Raw genomic sequence first — 23,301 nt, forward strand, 5'->3', positions numbered from 1 at the left:
ATTTGTTTATTTTTTTTTTTGTTTGTTACAGGTGTTGTAAATGTTCATGAACTGGTCTTCATTGAATGTACTCAATGATGGCACAAGATATTTTTATTAAGCACCTATTAGCAAATATCATTTGAAAAAGATCCCAAAGTATTATTAGATAGCAGTCAGTTACAGGTGGATAATGGAAAATATGCTTGTGCTGTATTATTGTCGACATCCAAGATGGCTGCCTGTGAGTCCAAAAAAGGTACAATGCACAACTAGGGACCAAGGGAAACCAATATCTATGAAATATCAGAAGTATCCATCCAGTACTTCCTCAGATATAGCAGTAACAAGATTTTACTCTCAAAATCCAAGATGGCTGCCTGTCAGCCATCTTGATTTCGGATCAGTCCAAAAAGGTATAATGCACAACTTGGAACCAAAGAGAACCAAAGGGAACCTGCATATGAAATTTGAGAAAGATCCATCCAGTACTTTCCAAGAAATAGCAGTAACAAACTTTTACATTCAAAATCCAAGATGGCCACCTGTCTGCCATCTTGAATTCGAATCAGTCCAAAAAAGGTACAATGCACAACTAGGGACCAAGGGGAAACTGCATATGAAATTTGAGAAAGATCCATCCAGTACTTTCCAAGAAATAGCAGTAACAAACTTTTACATCAAAAATCCAAGATGGCTGCCTGTCGGCCATCATGAATTCGAATCAGTTCAAAAAAGGTACAATGCACAACTAGGGACCAAGGGGAAACTGCATATCAAATTTGAGAAAGATCCATCCAGTACTTTTCCAGAAATAGTGGTAACAAACTTTTACTTCCAAAATCCAAGATGGCTGCCTGTCGACCATCTTGAATGCGAATCAGTTCAAAAAAGGTACAATGCACAACTAGGGACCAAGGGGAACCTGCATATCAAATTTGAGAAAGATCCATCCAGTACTTTTCCAGAAATAGCGGTAAAAAGAATTGTTTACGGACGGACGGACGGACCACGGACGCAGGGCGATTTAAAATAACCCACTATCTATTAGATGGTGGGCTAAAAATAGGTGATGTATTTGTGCTATGAACTGGAATATAAATGATATTCTATGTCCATGACTTAGATCTTATTAATTAATAAGTTGATATCAATTTGACTCGTGCTCAAAGTTACAAAGTTCAGTATCTAGTTCGCATGCATATTCTATTGTCTCATGTATGCATGGCAGGGCATACTTTGTTATGAAAGTTGTGTACGAAATAGAATTCTGTTTATACTGTTAACTTAGAATCCTTACAATGATACACAAATGGAATGCAGTACTAAAGGACTGTTTTGTTTAAAATTGGTTCGAGTTTGCTCTGCAATTCTGATGGCTTGAATACTCCATGTTCTGTAATGATTCCCCCAGTGATGAGTTCAGCTGGTGTGACATCAAACGCAGGATTCCAGCAATGTATACCTGGATTGTCAACAGTTTAAAAGTAAGTTTAATAGTGACTGTTAATGCAGCACCTATTGAAGCATTTATTCGCATACCAACTTTTAAATGAAAAATACATTTTTGGTAAAAGAAGAAACTAATTTTGAATTTTAATGTTTTAATAGTTTACAATATTTGTTTATAACATGAGAATTCATTCTGCCTGCCCAAACAGGAAAACTTTATCAAAATTGTCAAAATGGAATTGTACCTGAATCATTAAATTTATGTATGTGTTAAAATGCAAAAATAACAATATGGAAGAAATGTAATACTGTGCTTATAGTGTATAGATACCAGATCTCTACTTCAATGTCACAACATATGTTCCAGGGAAAGTGTTTTCTCTTTATATAACTGTTTTGGAATATGTGATAATTAAATCAAAGGATGTTATATGTAAATTTGTATAGTAACAAAGTTCACCAATTTTGAGACTTGTTCAATTGGTTATATCTGTGATCTCTTTGATAGAAAATAAAATGTACGGGGCAGGACCAATCAGTCTTAAACCTTTATACATTTTGGAAGGTCATTTTTCTTTCCTGTAACTTGTGCAAGTATTTGATAGGAACTTAATGGAAATTGTGATGAATACTAACAAAGCCTGCGATTCTTACCTGGAGCAGCTATAGGTACATTTTGGATTTTTGTTAGCTCCTCAGCTGGTCTCTCTTCAATAATTATGTCAGCTCCAGTCTGTTTACTGGAATCATATGAAGTGGTAGGACAAGCAACATAGAACAACACGTTGTGATACTTGGCACTGATGGCGAGTTGGTAGGTCCCAATCTTGTTTGCTGTGTCCCCATTAGCTACTACTCGATCAGCTCCTACAACCACTGCAGATATCTTCTTACGCTCCATCAGCATGGCAGCCATGCTATCACATATTAGAGTGGCTGGTATTTTTTCATACACAAGTTCATAGGCTGTCAGTCGAGCACCCTGGTTGTAAGGTCGAGTTTCTGTACAGTAAGCATGATCCAGATTGCCATCCTCATGAAGAGCTCGAATCACACCTAAATAATAGTGTAAAGATTAGGCATTGGGACTGTGTATCTCACAGAAACTGTATTAAAAGTCTTGTACATGTACAATAACAAAAAGAGTATGCTTTCAGAAGCTGTGAACACAGCTTCCTATTGGCATCTATAACTGTATGAACTTTGATTTCATGAAAGATGAGAAATACATAAAGTGAGGAAACATGGATCTTAAATCTTGTTGATACAAATATCAAACTTCAATTTCATTTCATTTGATTATCCATAAAAATTTCATAAAACTCATCACTATTTTACATCAACATCATATCCATCTCTTAAAAAAAAAGAAAATGTCTGATATATTTAATGCCTTTGCTTTCAGGCAAATTAGTATCATTGTTTTGAGCTAATTTCAATTAATAGTAACCTTTATATAGAAACTCTGAGACAGAAATTCACTGAAGGCATTTTTCCTGCATCTATACAAATTTCCATCCCTTTTAAGAAAGGATGTTGTAGGATATATTTGGTTGAATCCTTTTATCTGTACAATAGAAGAATCCTTTCTCTCGATGCTTCACAACAATTAAGTTAAAATCCAATATGGAATTTTGACTATTAGAATTTTAAAGAACACTAAGCTCATATGGCTATGTTGTTCACTTAGATATTTCTGCACCTCCAAACATTTTTGTACACTATTTTTTTGCAATGTATTTCCTCCTTTTTCTTCCTGATTGAGCCCCATCCCTCTGCCCGAGGAGGGTCTAGTCATCTATTTATACTACCATGATACAATTTTCCCCTTTATCAAAGGATACTCAAGACCAAATTTGGTAAAAATATCTTTATCCCAACTTTAACAAAAAATGGATTTCAAATATTTACCTCTATTTTGCACACCCTGGTTTTGTATATACAATTCTTGGTGGAAATTGTTTAGCAAGACATTTAACCCAAGTAACACTTGATAGCATGTGACAGACCTCTGGCATGCTGTTCATTGAGGTAGTCACCACCTACTACAAGAAGACCCTTCTTCAAAAGATCCTGGCTGACCACACCAGGAGGGCACATAAACCAAACAACAAATTTATCAGATTGTTTCCCATCCATAAGATAAATCTTTTTGTATTCAACTTTATGCAATTGTCAAAATTTAATGCCTGGGTCTCACCTAGAGCAGTGCCATATCCTGCTGTTGCCAGGGAACCAGTGTTGCAATGTGTGAGGACACAAGCTTTATTATGTGAGCAGCGCTCCATGATGTCTCCAGCACCGTACTTTGCCAGTGCAATATTGTCACTGCGGTCAGAGAGAAGCATTTTTTCAATTTCTTTAATGATTCTGAAATACAATGACACTCCAGTAATACAGTGATATCAAATTTTCTCAATTGTCAAACACTTATAACAAGAGCTTTATAGGGATCATTGCGCCCACAGTTGTTTAATCTTTACATGCTCTTTGAAAGCTTGATCTTTTCCCATCTTTTATCTTCTCTTCTCTGTTTTTGCTCTTAGTGATAAGAAATTTGAACATTCCTTTGCAGAAAAAGCGATGATAATCTTTTAACTTTCAAATCCATGATAGACCTCTGGAAGCTATTTTATTTTTCCTGATATCAGGTAAGTCCCAAAATCAAACGGACACTAATGGATCAAGGGAAACCTACACATAAAATCTGAGGAAGATCTATACTGTAGTTCTCAAGAAATAGGGATAACAAACATTCAAAGTCAAAATCCAAGATGGCTGCCTGTCGGCCATTTTATTTTCCTGATCAGACCCAAAAATCACTTGGGAGCAACCAGGGACAAAGGGGCCTCTACATTTGAAATTTGAAAAAGATCCATCCAAAATTTCTGAAGAAAGAGTGATGATAGTTTTGCAAAGTCAAAATCCAAGATGGCCACCTGGTGGTTGTTTTGTTTTTCTGATCAGTCCCAAAATTGAACTGGCACAAAAGCAACAGGGAAACCTACATATGAAATTTGAGAAATATCAATCCAGTAATTCTGAAGAAGAAGTGATAACAAAAATTGTTTATGGACAAAGGGACCATGGATGTAGGGCATTTGAATAGCCTGCCATCTGATGATGGTGGGCTAAAAATTAAATGCAAGTATTGTTTTTTACTATTCAGAGGAGTACATCCTTAAGAACAAATTAATGAAAATGAGTATCAGAGGAACTTTAGGAATATTCTTAAAACCTTTGGAGTCTCTTGTGAATTTTGTATATGTATTTTTGTAGTCATGTTAATGATATTACAGTAGAAATATGTCAAAATAAAGATTGAAAAAGGGAAAAGAATCATGTTTCAACATATCAAATATATGTATAAACTTTCTGACAAATACTTATGCTTGAGCTATGAAAGTAAGGCAAATTTCACCAAGTCTGATACTGAATTTTTCATATCAACTATAAACACTGTATGTTACTAATATGTGTATGGAAGATAATCTAGGGTTCAAACTTTTAAAGAATTGAATTTTTTTTTTATAAAATGTGCTTACTATGATAACTTGTGAGTTTCATTGACATCAATTCAAAACACAGTTCATGACAATAAATTTTAAAAAGGTTAGTAACTATGTAATTAAGTGGTTTCAGATGCTGACTTTAGTACAATGCATATGTTCTTTATATTACTGATGTATGCACCATGTTTCATAATCTGAGTTTATATGTAAGCAAACATAATATTCTAAACAAGGCCAATAACTCTGTAAATCAGTTGTTGTGAACCTTCAGACATGAAGAGGATGGCAAGGCGAACTGATAGACAAAGCAGCAACTATCTACTTCCCTAAAAATTTTAGGGAGCATGAAGAACTAAGACCAACATGTCTTTTTTGGCATATCATTGAAATTTATCTAGCACATTAATAACCTTACATAAGATAACTAACCTTTAAATTGTTTGAATATATGAAACTCAAAGCCAGACTTTAAACAAATAGAACCTCAAAATCAATATGTCCAGAAGTAGTGAATTGGTATTTTTTTGTTGAGAAATTACTTTTCTTATCACATTTTCTTACGTCATTTTGAAGTCTTCAACAGCTAGGTCTCCATTTTCAAGCAGTGTGGTAACTCTCTGTTTGAACAATACAGCAGAGGAACCCATGTTGACTGCTGTTGGTCTTGCAGTTACAAGATAGTCAAGTTTTTCACAGATAAAGTTTCCCAGCTTCTCTGATGAGGTGAAGTCTGTTTTCAGCATTTCAACAGCCAGGCTCAGACATCCAACAATAGCTATAGCTGGGGCTCCTCTTACCTTCCAACACAAAACAATGTTTCGGTTGTATTCTACCTTACTCATTTCCGTTGTCTAATTATGTAATTTTCATCATAATCTGTGAAACAGTTACATGTACCCCTCTCCTCAAATACCTGTACCTAGCAAAGGACCAAATTCTATTATTCAAAATAACTTTAAACCGTTAATATATATTGGCAATTCCGCCTTATTACATTTAATTAATATTGTATCAGAAAGTAGTTATTTGCCTTGTTTGTAAGTTAAAAGTAAAGTTTCAAATATCCTCCCGATTAGTTCATTATTTGGATTTCAAACTCCTTTAAAATAGTTTACAAGTTCATCAGCGAAATACTACTAAAACCGATGTAATTTGTTTAAGTCCTGTTTTAGCTTAATATCCTGCTCCTATCGCAAATGAAATTTTGGACATAATAACAGGAATTTTACATTTTTTCTGCAATGATTTATGTTAAATACATTCTAATCGCTCAGTTGATGGAGCACATGATTACTTCTTAAAGCAGTTGGAGGATTCTCACTACAAAAGTTTTATTTAAGCCGTCGTGTTTTTTTAGTGGTTGCGTTTTGAGTCTTGCAAAAAAATTACATGTCAAGTACCATGACCTCAGACACATTTTAATTATCAAAGCATGAAGTTTATGTAAACACTAATGGATATGCCCAAAAATACCCCTCACACGATACACTTACGTGAGTACATCAAGAGTAAATGTTGACATATAACTGCAATACGAAAGTGAAACTATAAACTATAACCCTAGCTATTAACACAGATTTACCTGCATCTTCTTGATAACTTGCCATCCATCGTTGGTGTTTTTAACCTCTATGTATTCTGTTTGCAATGGGAGAAGGAGCTGGTCTAGAATACTTAGTTTCCCCCTTGAGTATTTGATGGCTTCAAGAGTCATGTTTTAAGTTTGGGTCTCCAGTCCGTTGCAAAGTTGTTCAAATGTCAGAGAAGAAGGTCGTTGTTGTCTTCTCTTTTAATCTGAAGTAGTGTCAAGAAGCACCTCAATCAGGTAAAACAGCTAACGGTGTTATCTCCACTTGCATCCAACGTTCCACAACGATACTCTGTTATCGCCACCACGTGTTGGCTATCTGGATCTTGTTAGCGTTTGAATCAAATGCCGATTATTGTTCATTCCTTTTATTTATCGCGTTCTAATGACTGAACCGTTTTGACCACATATAGATCCAAAATAATCACATGCAGCCTATATTTCTACACATATTTAGTTGATATCAAATATTTCATACTATCCCGAGACTGCGATAATTAAAATGCAGTCCGATTCTTGTGATGAAAACACGGCCCGAACTCGCATGGTAACCGTAGGGTTTGCACCTTCAAATATAAATACAAGCGTAAAAGCAACATTGAATTGTTTGTTGTTGTTTATTTAAATGGCGGGAGAACTCGTTGATTTGCGATTGGAATTACAGTCACTGTTATCAAAACTTCTACGAGACGATATTAGTGACAGTCAGCTAAGCAACCTGATTGATTTATCTCGACATGGAATCAGCAAAGTGTTGGAAAGACTTTTGAATTATCTTGAGAAAGCTCATGTCAGTAAATAATTGATATTTATTTAGGTAAAAACGTAATATAAATACAACATTAACATTTTAAGCTCAGCCTCAGGTAATTGTGGACTCGATTTCAATAGCACTTAAAATATAAGGCTAGTGTGTGGGTTATTATTTTTAAGTGCTATTGAATTCGAGTCCATTAGTATGTGTGCTCCAATGGGCTTCCCAAGTAAAGATCTTAATTTTTAGAAGATTAAGTGTTATTAAACATAAGCATTATTAGGGAATATGGTTTGCTGTAATGGTATACATAAAATAAGACCATGTTATAATATATAACAGTAAAAGATGAAGTTATGTCAAATAAAGATAATGATTATGTCTGTATATGATAGCTAAACTCGGCAATGAATGGTAATATAACTGATAAGGTGATGTAATTCTCACAGTTATTGTATAACATAAGATGGTGTTATGCCTTATACATAAAAATACCATTATACCTATATGTAGATCAGACAACAGGTGGGTTGGGCCAGTCCCTACCAACCTATTCACTTCTAATTGAAGTGTATCTCTAAGTGTACTGTAATATTCATATCAAAATTGAACTTGTCAATAAAATAAAGATTGTGAGTTATAGTAAAATAAATCTTGTACCACAGTTAATCATGGTAGTTATTAACCTGTTCTGTTTCTTTGTACAAAATGTTTTACACGCTCGATCTTCTAACTGTTATGTAATCTAACTATACCTTATTTACTTCTGTACTGTAGTTTGTGTCGACTTTGCAATGACTGGCCTGACCAGAGCTATTTTGTCGGGCAGTGAGAAAAGACTCATTTTGTAACAAAAATAATACTAATAAATATACTAATAAATAAAGTGACATATCACAAAACTTACATAAGTGGATAAGAAAAAAAAACTCAGCTTTTTAATGTCATCTACAGGGTTTCCCATAAGAGCCGGTCGCCGGCCAATTTGACCGGCTACTTTGATCATTTGGCCGCCTACACCTGTCCAGTTCCGTAATAATGGTCCCTACACGACTATACGTACACAGCAGGCCAGCCTCCTACTTTCACTACACAGCCTACTACTAACAAAATTATGGAAAACCCTGCATCTATTTAAATATGATTTCTGCAATATTTTGGTCTGAAAGTGGTATACAACATAGTGTGGGATTTCAATTGTAAACAGCTTAAGCATGCATTTTTTTTTTTTTTTTTTGTAAACTTCAAACTCAACAGAAATTATTTGTCACAAATGTTAGCACAATCAGTTTGAAGATATTAAGCTTTCTACTACTGTATTTTTTTTAAAAAGATTTTATTTGTAAGAACTTAAACACAGCAAGGTTTAAAATTTCTTCTCTAATTGGCTCTATTGTTACAAAAGATATATATTGGCAGTTTCTTATCCCTGTTTATCATATATCCCTGTTAAATGGTTCTGCACTTAAGTGACATGTACTGCATTGAGTAATGGATTTGTTACTCAAATATGGGGTAATTGAAAATAGAAACACATCATTCCTTTTAAACATTTGCATGAAAAAAGTATGGGATTGACCTTTTCAAATTTCATATACATGTACCCAGTTGTCACTAATAGTGCCCATTCACTTTCAAGCCAGATTTGATAAAAAATGGCTTACAAGTGGCAATCTTTAATTCTGACAACTAAAAATTTTGTGATTGCCATTGCTTAAGAAGTACTGGATGGATTTTACTAAAACTCTTTTGTAGGTTCCCTTTGGCACTTAGTTATTGTCTATGTAAGTTTCCCCTATTAAATGATGTTACCATACAATCAACTCACCTGTCAATAAAACATCAAAACCAAATAAGGGGAGAGAAAAGATGGGAAAATGTGCTCAGCCAGGTTCTCTTGATCAGTGTTCATTGTAAACGTACTGGATAGTCCTCTTCTGGATGTATTCTATTGCTGAGACTAAGTCTAATGTTTACCTGGGTAATAATCCACATTTGAAAGGTGGTTGAACTAGTTAGACATTACTATTTTGAACTTGTTACCAATGTCCAGCCTTCAATGATGCACAGGATAGAAGTTATAGAAGTAGCCATAATCACAAATTACAGTTAGATGGCAGGCCAGGTACAGCTCAAGGGCTATATAATCTGTTTTGTTAAAATGAAAAGCCACATGAAAGATATTTTGAAATTTAGTTATAGACTCTCTTAATCATTATTCTCATGAGCAGAAAATAAAACAAATGTAACATACCCATAGGTTTATGTTTTTAAAATTAAAAAGCTGTACGATGAAAATTTAGCAGGTCATAGCTGTTTTCTTTTCCAGGATGTGGAGAAATGTTTAACTGAGCTACCTGATATTGGACAGTTGTTAGGAAGATTATGTGGAAATCATGCTGTACGAGGAAATAAGCTGTTGTACCAATCTACAATGAAGTGTGTCTTGTCAGTGTATCGAATAGAGCCGTCATCACCCCTAGAACAGAAAGCGAAGGATTGGGCACTGGTAGGATTTGAGATACATGTATATGATACATTTATGGCAGTGTTGGTTTGAATCAATTCATTTAATGTATTTGATAGAGTAAGCAACCCACTTCTATTTTCTTGTGGGACATATTTTTTAGGTGTTTCAAGGTTCTCTCTGATATGTGTACTTACTATGCTTTCACATTATCATATTGACTACTCACTGGCTAAAAGCTTGCATTAAAAATTGATTGTAGAGAAACTTTAAATGTGCATTCAGCTTTAAATATGATTTCTAAAATTGCTACGAAACCATATCACTTGTAATTATTAAGGTAAATGAAATGTGTATTTTCTGTTTCCCTAAAATTGATGCAATTTTCCTATGGACGTGAAGAATTTTATAGGCAATATCATATATGTATACTGTTGTAACCAGGTGATTGGTATTAAGTAAAGTGTTTTGCTGCTCACTATGTCTGTACAGAGAATATTATGGAATCAGTAATGGATTTCAATAAATTTATTCTCATAATAGTTTTATTTACTGCAATAATACTACAGTCTTATCAGTTTATCAGGTAGTTACAGACGAATGTCATCCAAAGTTTACATTTATTCATACACAGTAGACTGATACACATTCCGCAGTCAAATTGTTGAGAAACAGACTTGCTTATTCTTAGTTTATCAATACATGTATTTAAAGTCTTTTAATTGTGATGTAAAAAGAAATCTAATATGATAATTCTTAGGATTTTTTTATTTTAATTTTTTGTTGTATTTTCTTATTAATTTTTTTATTGCAGGCACAGTTACAAAGCACTTTGAAGAAAAAGCCAAATCACACCTTTCCTATCTGTAGTCTGGGAATTTCCCATACTAAAGTTACTGAACATTACATTGAAAAGGTAATGTACTTTGAATTAAGAATCACATGAACTTCTGCAAGGTGTTGCCATATATTGCCTGATAGGTAATATTTTCTCGAGATAATTCTTCTCAAAAATTGCTTGAAAAATATTCACTAAATTTGGTTAAGGGGATTGCAAAATAGATTACTTTGGTTTGTAAAATTGACAGGACTAGAAGCTGGTCAACTGTGACATCACCCAGATATCACTAGTTACATCAACATGTCTTCTGACCCAGTTACACCAGTTACAGTATGTGGTTGTTTTCTGACCCCAGTTTCACCAGTTACAGTAACTAGTTGTCTTCTGACTCCAGTTGCACTTGTTACAGTAAGTGGTTCTTTTCTGACTCCAGTTACACCAGTTACAGTAAGTGGTTGTCTTCTGACCTTATTACACCAGTTACAGTAACTGGTTGTCTTTTGATTCCAGATACAGTAACTGGTTACAACAGTAACGTTATAGTAACTGGTTGTCTTCTAACTGCAGTTACACCAGTTACAGTAACTGGTTGTCTTCTAACTGCAGTTACACCAGTTACAGTAACTGGTTGTCTTCTAACTGCAGTTACACCAGTTACAGTAACTGGTTGTCTTCTGGCCCAAGTTACACCAGTTACAGTAACTGGTTGTCTTCTAACTGCAGTTACACCAGTTACAGTAACTGGTTGCCTCTGACACCTAAGACTGGTTGCTCAGATTTTGCTAATGCTTTATTTCGCAAAACTTACCTCTGAAGACATATTCATGAATACATGATTTCGGAATTCTGATTTAGAAATTACTTCAAATTTGCAAATGATGAGCTATTAGGACTCTTCAAGGCTCCAATATTGGTAACTGAAGCATCAATGATGCTATCTTGAGTTTTTTTTTTGTACAAATAATTATGAGGATTTGAATTTGTGAATTACTTTCCTCCTGACTAACGTGAAAATAAAACCCATGCAAAATATACGTGATTGATAGTTTTTCTTTATTTCCACCAGTTTTGGTAAAATAAAATGATAATTTGAATATGTCCTTTTTTAGAAAAAAAACTTTATATTCTGTATTGTATGGTATTCTGTAAAGTAATTTTGGCTTGATAAATTTTGCCATTAATGTTTTTCTGTTTTAATTTAATAAAGCAGGTTAGCAATCATCAGCTGTAGTCTTGACAACCATAAGATTCTTTTATAGCTGATATCAGATACCTCACTGTGAAAATTATTTCCTGTCCATAAGATTCTTTTATGGCTGATATCAGATACCTCAACACAGAGAAGATAAAAAACTCTGCATTATGAAAAAAGTAATGCAGAGTTATCTGGTCTTGTGAGCAGAGATTCATTGTTATGTCATTAGTTTGCATCAGAAAATTACATTGTTTTCTCACAAATGAGATGAAGTTACTCTTACAATCAAATACCTCCTCACAAGAGAAGATAACTCTGCATTATAAAAAGACAGTATGAAAGATCCCCAGTACTCTCAGTTTTCAGTACCAAAAACGCTTTTTGATTGATTGCTCAAGGTATTAATTAGTACCTATCAGACTCAGCCCATTCGAAATTTCAAGGAAGCTTCGTTAGGGATTCCACTAATTGTTTTCTGATGGATACAGTATTACTTATGTATGATGCACATTTCAGTTGTCAACTAGAGTGTTACCAGCCCTGAAGGAACGCATTGGTGAGGTTCGTGTGAAATGTTTAGAAAATGGCACTCATATACCGGGTGAGGTGTATACAGATGGGGCTGCTTTACAACAGATTGTAGACCTACTGTTATCAGTACCACAGTCAGATGAGTATCTGGACATATGGACAGATGTTTTGTGGATCCTGTCTGTCTTTGGACCTGAGGTACCATGGGTGCAGGACATTTATCAGAAGATCACATCAAATCTTCATCACAGTAATATGAATGGTATGTCTTGTTTCACAAACCATGTTTCCAAAACATTTACTGACTCTTTCCAGATAATATCACACCATGTGCTTTAGGAGCAATAAACCCAGTTAATGAAAAAAGTCCATGTTTGCTAAATTTTTTTTTATGCAAGAATTTTGAAAGTAATTTGAAAAAGAATTTATAGAACTGTAAATGCTGTTAATTGCAAGAAAATAACTGTTTTGTGAAAAGTTATTAATGTCATGTTGAAGATAAAATCCTAGTAAAGAAATGCTTCAGTTTTTATGATCTGGTTTCTAGATGAAAATGGCAATATTAAATTAAGTAAGACCGGATATAGACTACTTTGGCAGAGTTACCTCCCTTCTTTGGAGTCCACAGTTCTTGACATTCTTGATCAGACCTGTAAAGTCAGACTGCCTTCTTCCGTAAAGCATGTACTCAGAAAAAAATTTCTTGTAAGTATTGAAATCTTTTTTACATTTATGTGCTTAGTTGGCAAGACTGTAATGTATACTCTAAGAAACATCTAATGAAGACCCTCTTGATCTCTCAGTTGACAATCTAATGCTGGTCAAAAAATTTACCTCTTGTTGAAATAGTAACAGAAGAAATTTTCAGTAAAGCTAAACTTAGATACACCTCCCTTATCAATTCTATTATTCAGTTCCTCAAATGTTACATTGTAGCTAGAGATATGCTCAGAAGAACCTCTGTTGTTGAAGATTGTTTGTCAGATGCTACAAGAACTGATGAGGCATGCAGGAGCTAACAGTGAGATTGTGTGGGTTATAGCAGTCTTTTATCAACTTCTTCAAGAGCAATGCTTTCTGGCTGGGAATTATGTATGTATACCCTATAAAACTAGTCTGATAGAGTTATTATATTTTTACAGGAACCAGAGAGAATGTGATGAAAATCAATACAGAAAATAAAATGAATTTATACTTGTAAGTTAGAACACTATTTCTTTTCAGTATTCAACAATATTATACATGTTATGGTATGAGAAAACATGCCTATATTGGTTCCTTTCCCAAATTCTTTAGTATATTCATGCAACATTTCTCTACATATGAATCTAGCATGATCAGAAACCTTGCAGTCTATTCAAACTGAACAAAGTCCATCCACGTCCATGCATCTGTCTGTCTGGGAAGAGGTTTTCACCAGGATTTAGAAAATATCATGCCAATAAGGATAATCAACTTCGCATAATTTTTCCTTCTTGTAAAAGGAAGAAATTAAGTTACTGATATTCAGAGTCATGGGTTAAAGGTCAAGATCAATTTTAGCCATTTAGTAAAATCAGTCCTGTTTTAACAGCTGTGTATTTTATATTGAAAGCTTTTGTCCTTGAAATTTTAAGATGAACATTCAGATTAAGATTGGGAAAAAAAAGAAACAATGATCAGTGTCATTTAATTTGATGTGTGATTTCTTTACTCCTCGTTGAATAAAAGAGCAAGATTGCCTTGTTCTGGAATCTGTTATTTTGATACAAGTCAACTTATCCAGGTGTATGTATAGAATGGGGTTGTTTCCCCTTAGACTGTAAATGATACAAGGAAATGGGTAACATGAATGTGTTATTGAGCTACATTTATAAGTTGTTTAGCTGTTTCTTGTTGGAGATCATAAATGTACATGTATGTCATCATTGTTATCTATAACTCCAACAAAATATTAGTTGTTTACTGAAAAACCACTTGATTTTCTATTAATTACAGTTTTTTTTTGGCAGGAAAAAGTAGAAAAAAGCTCCTGTGTATAAGAATGAGTTATATTTGATATATCATTATGATGTTATTCTTAGCTACAAGACACCATATTACAAATTATTCACAAATTTACTTGAAAGTCTATTGATAATGAAATTTATCCTTAATGTATATGTACTACGTGTGTTAATACATGTGCTGTCTACCTTCGTGAAACGTTAACTATGGTACTATTACCGGTATGCAAGGCATTTTCAAAATAAAAATGTTTCGTTTTATTATATCCCCTATCCCAACCCCAACCCAGCAATGTGATAATGCTTGCTAAATTAGATAATTTTGCCAGGGTATGTTTGTTCCACTTTGATTTTGATGACAAGTTTTCTGTATTAATTTCAGAACTTTCCAATGTTAGCTTTGTATCCCAAACATTTGAATGTGATTTCAGCAATACTTTCTGGATTTCAAACTGGTAAGAAAATATTATTTTATCTTTCGCAATATTTATCACTTGAAAAAATGCAATTAATTTTCAAAAAGAAAATAATGAAAAATAAAGGATTCTCAACACAAAAACAATAAAAAAAAAGAATGCTTCACATTTTAAAATTTCTTTTTTAACTGTTTTTGTGTGTTAACCTATAAAATGTTTTGTAGATGAGGGTGTTGATGTGTTTGGGTACATACCTATAAAATATATTGGAGATGGTGTTGATGCATTCAGGTACTGACCTATATAATGTTTTGTAGATGAGGGTGTTGATGTGTTTGGGTACATACCTATAAAATATATTGGAGATGGTGTTGATGCATTCAGGTACTGACCTATATAATGTTTTGTAGATGAGGGTGTTGATGTGTTTGGGTACATACCTATAAAATATATTGGAGATGGTGTTGATGCATTCAGGTACTGACCTATGTAATGTTTTGTAGGTGAGGGTGTGGTTATGTATGAGTACTTACCTATGAAATGTATTTTAGATGAAGATGTGGATATGTGTGCAGACACTGTGTGTAGAATTGTTGCCTGTTTAGAAGACCAGCAACAGTTGTTAGGTGGACGAGTAACATTACACAACGGCATGTTATATCACCGACACTTGTATCTGATGACGATCAGAATCTGTCTGTGCTGCCATAAAAAGGTAAGCCATAACACGGTCATAACATGATTCTTGGCTTTATTTGAAGGAGAAAGCATTCAAACAAATTAATTTGTAGATGTCCTAACATGAAATCCTGATGTGATATCTCTTAATATGAAATTTTTCAAATTTTATCAGCTTAATCTTGTGAAAGATATACGATTGACTTCACTGGAATGAGACTACAATAATCACAATGCAGATTAGTAATATTAAACTTGTAATTGTCAGTACAATGATACTGAAGACAATGACATATTATGCACAGGCCTGATGTTGTAGATGATAACTAAGAGCTGTTAGCTTCAAATTTCTTTCTTGCATGCAAAATTGATAAATTAGTTGAGTTTTTTTTGTTTTACTTTTTTTTTTTTGCAGTTTGTAGAGGGATGTTCTTCATTGCTGTCTTGGATTTTGGATCCAGTTCAAAGGGAAATTCAAAGGGAGACAAAAGTATGCTATATTTTCTATTAGAGATTATTAGCAACCAGTCAATGTATACTTTTTTTATATAATTTTCTGTGTTAAGAAACAAATTGAAGGCATTTCAATACCTACATTATGGTAACTGTCATCCCAGACACCTGGAGAATATTAAGTTAGAGTTATTGTGCAACTGATAAACAAGTTCACTATGTCAGTTATTAAGATGTACATTGATTGTACATCATCAGCAATTTTCAGAAAATTGTGCTTTCAATTATAGCACAACGGGGTCGAATTTGCTGAAATGTTGTCTTAATGAAACTTGCTAAAAGGGCATAACAGGTAGACAAATTATACGAATAAACTAAAGGAACCCTACTCTGAAGCTATTGTGTTTGTTTAATGATCTTACACTATGACTAAATTGCCCTGCATACCTCCAGGTATTTATTTAAGGAGTAAAGGACACTAGTAACTATGCGATTAAATACGACAGTGTTTACTCTATCTCTTTTGTCTTAGAAAGCAATCAATATATACAAAGAAATTCTTGATTTATATTCCTGTAGTATACTCGAAATTTTCCCTCTTATTGTAGGATTTTTCTTTTTTTTTTTTGTCAGAAATATGACCAATTTATGCTACATTTTTTATATCAGTTTTAATTTTCATGCCTTCCACTTCTTTATGTTGGGCATATAGAGTTACTCATGTCTGTCCATCTGTCCAACTGTGGGGCATCACGTCACCTTGAATGACGTCTTGTTTGGAATTATATATCCTGAGAATATGTCAACAGATTTATTTAATATTTATGCCAAATTATTATAACAGCAAGTTCTACACCTTACTGCATCAAGGTGGTCATCGGTCAAGGTCAAAGGGTCAAAGGTCACATTTGACGACTTCTGAAGGGTCATTGAACATTTATGCTTGCATGCACAGGAGCAGGGACATTTAAGCTACAAAGAAATTTTCAAATTCCTTTATATCTTAAGTAGTATGCAGTTTTATAGCTTCAGTCAAGGAAAACTCTTAATTTTCTAAGAACTGTTGTTGTTTTTTCCTTCCAGCTAATATTAAACCGCTGTATTCAGGCTTTGCGGTCTCTGATGACCAAAGTCAGTTTGGAGGATACAGACCTACTGTATGTGATAGAGACAGAACAAAACACATCTGATGCAATAAAGACAGTCATTGGTCACCTAGTTATGATGTTTCTATATAAAGCCAGTGCTGGAATGCATGTCTTTAAGAAGGTTCTTTCAAAGGTAAAACAATTTGACTATCATCTAAATTATGTAGTTATGTAGTACAGTACAGTGTCTTTGAGTCTGCTGCAATTAAAAACTGTTAAACAGACATGTTAACATACATTTAAGCATGCCACCATATCTGTGGTTTTTTAGGTCACCTGAGATAAAGTCTCATGGTGACCTATTGCATTCACCTTCATCCAGTATTGTGCATCTGTAAACATTTTAACATTTTCGATCCAATTTCAATATTTTGCAGAAACCTTCCCTGGCCTACAATGAACCAAAATTGTGAATAATACAGTCCCTACCTCACAGGGGCCTGAGGGGCGGGGCCAAAAGTGGTCAAATTGACTTTGATTTCAAAAATCCCAGATATGGTAGAATCAAATCTTCTTCATGAATGGATACTTCCTAGGTGCTTTACAAAAAATTGTGAATTTCATAGCCCTAGGGTCTCAAATTTCCCTGTGGGGAGGGGGTAAAGTTTACTATAGTTTATATAGAAAAACTAGATTTTTGAGCATAATTTGTTTAATTTCCATTGGAAATATTTCAAACTTGGCTAGAATTATGAGGGAAGGAAGATGGAGTGATGGTATGCCTATAGTCATTCTAGCTGACCCCCAGGGGCTGATTGGCAGGGCCAAAAGAGGTCAGATTAACTTAAATTTCAAAAATCTTCTTCTCAGCACCCAGATATGGTAGAATCAAATGTTCTTCATGCATCTTAATGTGCTTTAATTACCAAAATGAGTCACATTTCTTCCTGGGGAGTACTTTACTGTAATTTGACATTTTTGAGCATAATGTTGGTTGTTTCCCACTGGAAATAATTTTGTGGGAATGATCAGTATAGGATGACAGTTTTGATGGTATGCATGTATTGACACTGGCTTACTATAATCAGTGTCAAAGTTTCTGTTTCATTATACTTGATAACTATCCTTTAACCCTTATTTGATATTGCTTATCTCAGGCGACCATCAAGGCCGCTTGGTTACAAATTCAATAACATGTGATGATTGAGATGCCAAAAATTTATTTTAATTCTTACTTGTTGAAAACTGCATTAGAATCATTTTGCTTTTGTGAAGCAGGCAATAATGAAATAGAAACACCTAATGAAAAACTAAGACTTTTAGATATTTTACCTTTAATATTTAAAAAAATAATAATAATGATTTCAGCGATTCATTATTAAGTACATAAAAGAAAAATTCTTTATGGAAGTAGATTAATCTAGAATTTTGGGGATGAACAGCTATTGTGGAAAAAGGGCATTTTTGGACTATTTTAGAAATGGAAAAATTTCGGACAGCTTTTTTAGTCTTAATTCAAAAGAGGTATAGGATCAAAGATATATGGCATACATGCAGATTACATGAATAAAATAAGGACAATTTTGTTGAAGTTAGAATAATATTTCTTTTTCATGATGACATGATGTGAAAATATGTAAAGTGAAAATATACTTATTGACTCTGTACTAGCTACATGTCTTTAGCTCACCTAGTTGGATGGACAGGCATGCTTATAGGCAGCATCTGCAATCTGCCAACTTTTTCTCTTAGGAGGAGAGCAAGTTCTTTCAAGTCCTACTCCTCCTGTAGAAATTATAGGATTTTGCCCAAATTTGATCCAAAGCATTCTTGGATATAGGGGAATCAATTTTGTATACATGGCGGGTCTTTGCCCTTTTCAGAGGTAACGTCAGGGCTCAAAAAGGGTACCTTAAATAAGATCCCACTAGTCTTGTAGGAATGATAGGATTTTGAACAAAAGTTTCAAAATGGCCTATGAAGCAAATACAAAGGCTTGTATCTGCTAATGGTAGCCTCTGTGGTCCTATGTTTACAAATAGGCATATAAGTCCAAACATGTACATATGCAAGAGTGTAGCACTGTTTTTGTGCAAAAAAAAAAGAAAAAAAACCACAGTGTTTTTGGACAATGCTACATCATTTTTTCATTTTTTAAAGAACACTAAACATGAACATGCCGATAACAACATGTTTTATATCATATATGCAAAGCAAGAAGTCACAGTTTTGGATATATTGGGAACAGGAGATAAAAAATATGATGGATTTTGAGATAGAGCATCCTCTTTTATCATGAAGCAAAATTTTCTGAAGGTCAAAAATACAGCTTCCTGTTAGAGTCCATTAGTAATTATGAGCTAAAAAATAATCTTCAAACAGTATCAAATAAATTGCACCAAAATAGTGATTAGGAGTTTTATGCAATATAATTAAAATTGATTGAAAATATTGCTATGTTTTTTGTTAGAAAAAAAAGCAATGGGTAAAATCTGTTTTGGATTGAAGTATTGTAAAGTGAACTGAAATAAAATGTTTACACTTGGTTTTTATTAGTACAAAGGGACTGTCACCTACACTAATAACCCACTAAAGTGAAATTTTAACTTTGAAAATGGCTGTCACGTTCCCTGATAACCACAAAAAATTAAATGTTCTTACAACTGCTAAATCAATATTAGAACAGGAATGCTGAATGATTGATTGAAGTTGGTTTATGCATCAAACCACCTAATCTGGAATCCTGTAAGTTTTCTTCATCCTAGAATCTGATTGACCATGTCAGTGTTGGTCTACATCGTACAGTAATATAGTTTTAATTGACCAAGTCGACCGTACCTAACGCCTATAAAATGATGGTGCTCTATCCTTTGCATGTTGCTTTTGTGTTCTAAGATATATGGGTCCTCGTATTGCATTAAGACAGGCTGTTACTATTCTACTGGGTGCCTCGATGACATCAATGAAATAGTTGGAACCAAGTTGTGTTTTGAAAAAACAGCCATTGCTGGAATTGTCCATGATAGGACTCCACTACCTATCTGGATTTAGTTATTGGTCTATCAAGGATAGCTTGTAGGTTGTCATGTTGAGTCTGCCCAGGTTTAGAGGGCATATTTGTTGTCAAACCACGTGATTCCAAATCTGACTAAACATCCCTAAACCTTCAATCAACAAGGACGTTGTCTCTCTCCATCCAGGAGAGACTATCCACAGTGACTTTTGTAATAGTTGCATCATTATCGCTTCCAGGAAGAGGTCCCACTGCGTCTAGAATGTAATCATCAGGCAGGGCTATGCTTATGAATTTCAAGTAGTTCTGCTTCTTCTGGTTACAGTAGGAGATTCTGTGGAGCTTGTAATCAGAACTCGTAGGAATAAAGATATATGTACTGTTAAGTATGACAGTTGCCAAGTGGCCAAAAAATTGTTTCTGAGAACACAGTGTTGTGCTCCAGAATATTTTCTCATGTAAGATGTTGATGTCCAAGGAACAAAGGAACAATGCTTATTTCTAATGCTTTTACTATGGAATGAAATGTTTTCGATATGCTGGAAAATGACACGTTAAAAAGAGTTGAACACTGTTTCCATGATATGTCCGTCTTCATTTTTATCCAGAACAACATTAGCGAATCCTCATGGTCTGGAGTGTAAATACCAGTGCCAACAGGCGATGAGCAATCAGAAAGAATTTTTAGAAACTGTGTTCTTGTCCAACTAGTGCAGGCTTTACAATCTGTATGATTCAGACAAAAGAAACGTAGAGTTAAAGAAGAAATCTCCTAAAGATCATTGATGATGTCCTTTGATCTGGAAGGTAGCTGGGATGTCAACATTTCTCTTTCATGAGTGCGTACATCAACGTTAGGTTAACATCTTTCCCTATGAGATGATGTGAACAAATAAGTGAGGACTAAGGACACCACAATTTGTGATGAAAGATGTGTTGGTGTTTTGCATGCTTGGACAATATGGTCGAGTCTTGCCATAAAATAGATCCTCTGTTGATAATAGTGGGATGTTTCGCCATCACCAACGTTTTGACCCTTCAGGTTGTGGTATTTTTTTCTGATAATTCTTAAAACACCCAGCACACATACCAATCTCTTGATCATCAGTAAAGTTATTGCCATCTGCTTGTAAAACATCAAACAGCTAATTGTGCTGGGGAAGTCTTATATTTCTTGCAGATTTCTTGGTTTTAATGTCTCTCCTAAAGACATCTTTACCAGCCACACCCACACATCTACCTCTCTTTGTGAGAACGGTACTGTATTAAGTGTGTCAAAGTCTCATTCCTAGTAAAAATGTAGAAAATACTGTCAAAAGAACAATTGATGATATGCCGATGTATAGGGTATATAAGACATTATTAGAGGATTTGGATAGTTACCATTGGTCATATAATATATTGTATTTAACGTCCTAATTATAATTGACAGATATAGTCATTCAAGGACACGTCAGCATTACTTGTATGTGTGTTAGGAGTTGTATACATTAGGAAAGGCACATGTGTACAGGAAGGTGTCCAGTGTAACTAAGTGGTTGCCTATGTTCATTATGGTTCATCAAGTCATTGGGGTGATATACATCAAAGCCAAAAATGAACACTTTGCACAAATGGTGAAGTTTCATTCTTTAGGCAGGATTAGTGTAAGAGATAAAGCTATCAATATGCTAAATAATTTTGAATGGACTGAATATGGAAGACATTCCAAAATGTCATTTGTTCACAAGAGCTTGATGTTTTTCCCACAAAATGCTTGAAAAAATCAATGATATCGGCGTTATACCTACTGTTGTAGTATTTTTGCTGTTTAGTTTATGGCTCAAATTTATTTGGTTAAGATTATTAGTTATTTTTTTATCTGTTTTGTGACAATCAGTGTTCATAGTTTAGTAATTTAGTTAGGTAATTAGTTAATAAGGCAAGTGCATTATCAATTAATTTGGATGAAATGTAAAGCTAAGGGAACTAACTTTGATCACACAAAGCAATGTAACGATGAGTGGTCTCAAATGTAAAAAAATCTTTAGACCGACCTCTATGGGAAATTAGCATTGCTGGAAACCCCTCCTTTGGTCTAAGGCTTTCTTGGTTAAGGGAAATCAGTTCTGTAAAAGTGGTGGATCCTGGCCTCTTGGGACAGGAGGAATGGGGCTTTTAAAATCTTTCTTCCATACAAGGATATTGTCCAAGTTTGGTCCGAAGCAATTTTCATGAATAATGAATCTGACTTCTGTTTGACCGCAAGGCTGAGACCCAATAGATGATAAAATGATTGGTCATATTTGAAATTCTTTGTTAAGTGCAGAATAGCTGAATTATTCAGGTTAACGATGTAGGCTCCTTGGGCCTCTTTGCACAATGCCATTTATTACCTTTGTGATATGAACTTTTTCTAATGAACACATATATTTAATCCGACAGGTATCGCTGGCAGAAACTCCTTTAGATAAACTGGTATACATGATGATAGCCCAAGAGGAACTGGATGTTAGGCTTACAGACTGGTCACCATGCCGACAGAAAAAATACTGTAACATAGTACAAGAGTATTTACACCAGGCGTCTTGTGATAATTTAAACACTGTTTCTGGAGAAATCTCTATGGCAACAACAAAATTTCTTCAAAAGTACTGCACAAAGTTATAACATTTTTGATGTTCTTTGGATTAAATAATTTTTCCAAAGACCAAAGAACAAAAAAGTTCAAATACACAAAGTCATTTTTTTCCTACTGGTATATCATGGTGAGCATTTTTCCTGAATTGATATTTGTGACCACTTCTCTGTCTTCTGAACTCTTGTCATGAGCAGATTAAAGATGAGTGATTTTAAAGTGTACCCTGAGTGTTTTGCTATATTTAGCTATAAAATACTTCATATAAAAACCTTCAATAAGAGGTGAAGAAAGTGCGAATGATATGGCCCTATTGTTTTGATGAATTACCAAAATTTAGATGAGTTAAGATCTGCAGATGATTTAGAAGATTTATCCCCTCTCAGTGAAGTTGGTGAATATGAAAATAAGTTCTGTTTATCCCATTTTTGGTCCATGTGTCAGATTAAGAAAATGTGTTCAATCCATGTCTGAAAAAAAAAAAAAAAATGTTTTACTAGCGTGAGTGTTGCAGCTCGTAATGTTTAATGGGATACATGTTGCATATGTTGACGGCCAATCATCTGTTGACAAAATAATGGATGATTCTTTCAAATGATAAATAAAAATAAAATCATTACAGAAGAAATGTGTGACTTTATGTAATGTGCTGATTTTGTGGGCTGTACCTGAAGATGGAAAGTGTTTCATTATTATGCTTTTTAGCATCTCCATTTGGATTTGGATTAAACT

At 34.1% G+C, this 23,301-nt stretch overlaps 2 protein-coding genes across 2 annotated transcripts; one reads left to right on the top strand and one right to left on the bottom strand.

Moving 5' to 3' along the window:
• Window positions 1-583: 583 nt before the first annotated feature.
• Window positions 584-6,761, bottom strand: LOC132561008 (methylthioribose-1-phosphate isomerase-like). Its single transcript, XM_060225728.1, has 5 exons — window positions 6,526-6,761; window positions 5,505-5,740; window positions 3,632-3,801; window positions 2,086-2,487; window positions 584-1,444 (listed from the first exon to the last, which is right to left on the bottom strand). Exons 1-5 carry the CDS (start codon window positions 6,655-6,657, stop codon window positions 1,305-1,307), a joined length of 1,080 nt encoding a protein of 359 aa, XP_060081711.1. The 5' UTR covers window positions 6,658-6,761; the 3' UTR covers window positions 584-1,304.
• A 395-nt stretch (window positions 6,762-7,156) lies between these two features.
• Window positions 7,157-22,601, top strand: LOC132561115 (uncharacterized). Its single transcript, XM_060225848.1, has 11 exons — window positions 7,157-7,321; window positions 9,615-9,794; window positions 10,567-10,668; window positions 12,305-12,581; window positions 12,867-13,024; window positions 13,256-13,411; window positions 14,687-14,759; window positions 15,272-15,435; window positions 15,814-15,888; window positions 16,935-17,132; window positions 22,377-22,601. The coding sequence occupies exons 1-11, from the start codon at window positions 7,157-7,159 to the stop codon at window positions 22,599-22,601; spliced, it is 1,773 nt and encodes a 590-aa protein (XP_060081831.1).
• Window positions 22,602-23,301: the final 700 nt, after the last annotated feature.

This window comes from Ylistrum balloti, unplaced genomic scaffold (assembly GCF_031769215.1).
Source record: "Ylistrum balloti isolate Yb309-2 unplaced genomic scaffold, AGI_CSIRO_Ybal_v1 Utg369668, whole genome shotgun sequence".
NCBI classification, from domain to species: Eukaryota; Metazoa; Mollusca; class Bivalvia; order Pectinida; family Pectinidae; genus Ylistrum; species Ylistrum balloti.